The 5,182-nt window shown below is 37.8% G+C and overlaps 1 protein-coding gene across 1 annotated transcript in view; it reads left to right on the top strand.

The window, feature by feature from the left end:
- Nucleotides 1-2,913: 2,913 nt before the first annotated feature.
- Nucleotides 2,914-5,182, top strand: part of LOC106535758 (laminin subunit alpha-1) — a gene marked incomplete at its 3' end in the record, with an annotated part of 46,774 nt that continues 44,505 nt past the window's right edge. The window contains 1 exon segment of the mRNA XM_014032835.1: nucleotides 2,914-3,135. Coding sequence (XP_013888289.1) covers nucleotides 3,075-3,135 — 61 coding nt within the window.

Below are 5,182 nucleotides of genomic sequence, written 5' to 3'. Positions count from 1 at the left end.
TATGCCCCCCCCCCACACACACACAGCTAATGGTATGATCCATTCTTGAGAAGACAATAGCATGAGCTGAATGAAGGAGGACAGTTAACAGAGCAGAGGACTGATTTTACATCAGTTAACCCTTTTTTCACACCATGATTCAAAATAAAACAAACATTTGTCAAATATGGTGTTTTGCTCCTCCAACTGAAGTATTCTTCTTCACATATGGACTTTTACTTCAGTGTTCAATAATTTCATCAGGATTACTAAATGAACGTATATTAAACTTTGAAGAAGGTGCACAAATAAATTAGGTGTAAATTGTATTTAAGTACTGAAGATTAATCAGTTGTTCACGAACTACTGTATAACCCTAATTGATTTATTTTAACAAAGTTTAAAAAATCAAAATTGTTGGCAAAACTGCTATGTAAAAGGGGACCTATTATGCAAAATTCACTTTTTAAAGGTTTTTTTTACTCAAATTTGGGTATGTAGTTCTTAAAAAACAGTCCTAGAACCAAAAAGTGCACCCAGGGGCATATTTACTGTAAGTAAATGTATTTTTAATGTGTATTAAYGACAAGTTTTATACGTCCTACATTTTGTGATGTCACAAGCCRTACGACAACCCACCAGAACCTGCGTTCAGCCCCTTACCTAGCAACCCTCAGGTGAGACTCCTCCWCCTCAGTATAAAAAGCTGTCACGGTGTTGTTGTGTAATGTGTAGCTCATTTCACAACAAGCCTCCAATAGGGCAATGGGTAGAGTGTTGGACCAGAGAGTGGGAGACCAGGGTTCAAGATCAGCATGGATACTATTTAATTATTTATTTATTTTCGTTCGTTATGAACACGTTTTCTCATGTACCTCTATTGTTTAGCTTATTAAAGCCTTGTTAAAGCCTATTTGTTTGAGTTTCTGAGGTATTTTGACCGCTGCTGCTCCCTGCTCTGGTAACAGCATGCAGAGTGAGCGCAGAGCAGAGGAGGGAGAGAAAAAAAGAAGCTGGGACCACGACTCTGCCTCTGGGTCTCATATGGTTGTACAACAGAGCTTCTGCTATTATTAGCCATGCTAACGTAAACACTGGCTTTGGAGGGCGGAGTTAATGTCAACAGATTTTTGGAGGGCGTTACCAACAGAGCTCATTAACATAAACAGCTCTTCTGAACAGAAGTCAGAGCAGGCAGAAGTATCCATCCACCCATTTTCTGTACACACTTCTTCCTTTTCAGGGTCGTGTGGGTCACTGGTGTCCATATCCAGCAGTCACAGTGCGAGGGGCGGGGTTACACCTGGACAGGTCACAAGTCCACCACAGGGCCACACATATAGAGACAAACGAGACAAACAACCATTCACTCTCTCACTCACACCTAGGGACAATTTAGAGTTATCAATTAACCTAACAGTCATGTTTTTGGTCTGTGGGAGGAAGCCGGAGTACCCGGAGAGAACCCACGCATGCACGGAGAGAACATGCAAACTCTACCCAGAAAGGTCCCCGGACCGGGATTTGAACCGGTGACCTTCTTGCTGAGAGGCATCAGCTCTACCAACTGAGCCACCGTGCCGCCCATATGTATGTATATATGTAATATATGTAATATATGTTCGTATAAATCCAAAAATATTATTTCACTGATTTATCTTTTAAGGCTTAATTTAAACATAATGTAGTAACATAATTTTGTGAACGTTAATGTGCACTCACACAATAGTGATCCTGTTTCTCTTTTGTTTTTCTTTGACTATTTATTTATTTGGCATATGTATTTAGTCATTTTAGATCGTTAAAAAAGATAGTAACAAATTCCAAATGTGTTAAATAAAAGAACTTTAATGAATGCTGGAATTTTGGACAAGTGTTCTAACAGTATCCATCAACATTCTTGAAGAAATGGTCAGTTTTATTTTTACGTGCTCTAGTAGGCTTTTTTTTTTTTGTCTCGACACCGTTTAGATTGTGTATAACTAACAGGCACTCCCCAGACTGGGGCACGTCCCTAGCACCCACCTCTCTCAGGAAGTCTCACTAACAGCAGAAAAAAGTCACTGTATCATTTTTGCTGCTCGGTTTTCTTGAAACAGTTACTAAAGGGTTTGAAAACTTGCTAAATACAGTGATTAATTRGCTAAATTAACACCCCTGTGTTCGGCAGTCTACCAGCTCAGTCAAAAAAATAAAATAAAATAAAGTCTGGTCACGACGGTTCTGATCTGTCCGCAGCTCAGCCCTGGAGACACACCTCCACCTGTGAACAGAACTGAACAGAGAGATAGTTGACACATGGGGGGCGGGGTCGGGTCCAGGGACTCYGATGCACAGTGGGTTCTGCTATGAGCTCCTTCCTGGTCCCAAGCACTGACAGAAGGATCAGTCGTCATATAACATGGCTCTCAGCTGCAGAACACCTGCTGCTGACTGATCCATGATGTGATGTAAATGTAACATTATCTATAAATTAATCACTGCAGTAAAATAACTTTGTGTGTTTTTGTCACTTTTACAGTGGATTGCATCAACTCTGTTACATCCAGAAGGGAAACTTCACCAAAGTGAAACATAAATCTGTGGATCTGTGTTTGATTACTCTGCCTGGCTTTCTCAAGGACCAGGATGTGACACAAACATCTGAATTATGGAACTGAAAGTGAAAGTAGTCAAACTGAATTTTTAATAAACCAAAATACAGTTTCAAAGCAAATTAATTCAAATTCTAAAGATGAAATTCAGTTTACATTTAGAGAAATTCATTTTCAAACCAATGCATTCAATTTCAAATTATGCACAATCTGAGCTATTCAAATTCAGTTCCTGCTGGCGCAAGATTGTTCCCATACCACCCCTCCCAGCAGATCAGATGGTTGAACCCCTCCCCCCCAACAAAACACATACAGCACCCTCCCTCTCCCTCCAGGTCTGAATGGCTGAATGAATGAGGTAGAAGGGCTGACGTTGATTCACTTGTGTTCCTGAAAAATCTTTGCAGCAACTAAAACTCTGAGCTGATTTGATTCTCAGTTGATGCTTTTCTGGGTTGAACTTTAATTCTGACAGCTGGGAACGCTGGTTGCAGAGCAGACATGAAACTTTTGCTGCTGCTGCTGCTGTTTCTGATGCAGCAAGCTGCAGCTCAGCAGAGAGGTCAGATGATTTCTAACTTTACTAAGTTTTACTGTTCTAGTGTCATGTGTTACTTTAAAGCTGTTAGATTTATTAGTCAAGTTTTTATAAATGGTTTTATGTCCAGTCAAATCATCCAAATGGTTAGACTGATGAAATTTAGTGTTGCAGATGTTCTCATCTCTACACTTGTCTGAGTTGTTGCTTTTTGGATTCAAGTTTGAATCAAAATGGATGAATTACATTTTTCTTATTTTGCATTTGATTTTAGGTTGTGAAATAGTTTCTGAAGTTCTGCAGCCTGTAAGCTTTGTGTGTGTAGTTTTTAAAGTTTTATCTTTGCCATGTGACTCCAGATAAACATGTCTTTGTTTTGTCTTAAGTTGAGTTCAGTTTGTTCTGAATGCAAACATTCATGGTGTGTCTTGATTTAAACTTTGTCAGAAAGTTTTTTGGAAAGTCTTTTAGACTTGCATGTAAAATAAAACAGCTACTACTGAGCTTTTATTTATTAAAGATAAACCTTTCAGTTTTCATTGTAAATGACTGCATCAGTCTCCTAGCCCACACACATATGCATAAAACCTCCCCCACAGAATGTGTGTGTGGTGGGGGAGGGGTCAGAGGTTATTCTGAAAGAAGTCCAACTTATTATTCACTTCTTATGAATGAACCAAATACTGTATAATTGTCTTACTTCCCCCAGGTGAAATCTGGTCTAATTCTAAATGTGATCTTGAGTCTTGTTTAGATTTGAACCTGTGGCTCTTTGATTCTGACTGTCAGACTGCATGCAAATTTGGCTCAAGTCCAATATTTTTTGTCTCTATGTGACCCATATTCAACTTTTCTAAGACAGGCTGAACATAATAAATCTGATTTTTTTCTTATCATATTTTGGTCTTTTCAATAAGTCAACCAATCAATCAAGTTTATTTGTATAGCACATTTCAGCAACAAGGCAGTTCAAAGTGCTTACACCATAAAAAATAGATAAATAAAAATCAGTCATAGAACACAGTTAACAACTGAAGCACTACAGTTTGTCAGGTGACATCATTCAAAATGTTGATTAATGTTTCATTTATTATGTTTCATAAGCAACTCTAAACAGGCGGTTTTCAGTCTTGATTTGAAGGAACTCAGAGTTTTGGCTGTTTTGCTGTTTTCTGGGAGTTTGTATAAATACATAAATAAACATACATACATAAATACATGCTGTAATAGAGCAGCCAGCAAGAGGCATGTTCAAATACAAACACTAAATAAGCAGGTCAGAAAATTATTTTAATCAGATACTGTATATATCAGAACATTTAAATGTCAATGGCAAATTCATTCTGACACTGAAGAATGAAAWAACTTAAATAAATTGTACATTAAGTTATCAAATCTGTCTTTGAGAAAACATAAGGGCTGTAATGTAAATTCATTATGACAAAAATAAAATGGGTAGAAATGCAAAACTTTCAAAATGATCATAACATGCTATGTGTGTTTAAACTGAAATAAAGTAACTGCATGTTCTGGATATTCACTTAGGGAAAAAACTGCACAACATTTGAACCCTAAAGAACCACACATGATGGCACATTGACAAAAGAACTGATCATACTTTTATGAACAGTGAATGGTCCACTGCTCCTGGTTTATGGACCTGACAGTTCAACATACTTCACTAGCCCAAATGTGTGCTGTAAGCCAGATAACCAGTCAGCCCTGTCTGTCTTCAGGAAAAACAATCCAAAAAGTGTGAAAATAGTGTTTCTTACAAAAGAAAATTCAGATAAACCTTAAAAACTTGCTGCTCATCTACAAACAGAAYTGATTTAGGGTTCTGAACATTAGCAGCAGCTCTCAGTGTTTGTTTGAAAGTGAGACCACCCAAAATGTTTACAAACCTCCACAGCTGATCACACAAACTCAGYAGGGGAGACTGGGGACAGTTGCAACACTTTTTACATTTGACTCTGTTACTCAGAGATGGTTTGAATAAGACAAACCCAATTTTAATACAATAAACTTACATCTGTCTGTTAATTGTTAAAACCATTTACAGATGATTAAA

Source organism: Austrofundulus limnaeus, unplaced genomic scaffold (genome assembly GCF_001266775.1).
Source record: "Austrofundulus limnaeus strain Quisiro unplaced genomic scaffold, Austrofundulus_limnaeus-1.0 Scaffold1551, whole genome shotgun sequence".
Classification (NCBI taxonomy): domain Eukaryota; kingdom Metazoa; phylum Chordata; class Actinopteri; order Cyprinodontiformes; family Rivulidae; genus Austrofundulus; species Austrofundulus limnaeus.
The sequence above is the reverse complement of the archived record's forward strand: the minus strand, read 5'-3'. Positions and strand labels throughout refer to the sequence as shown.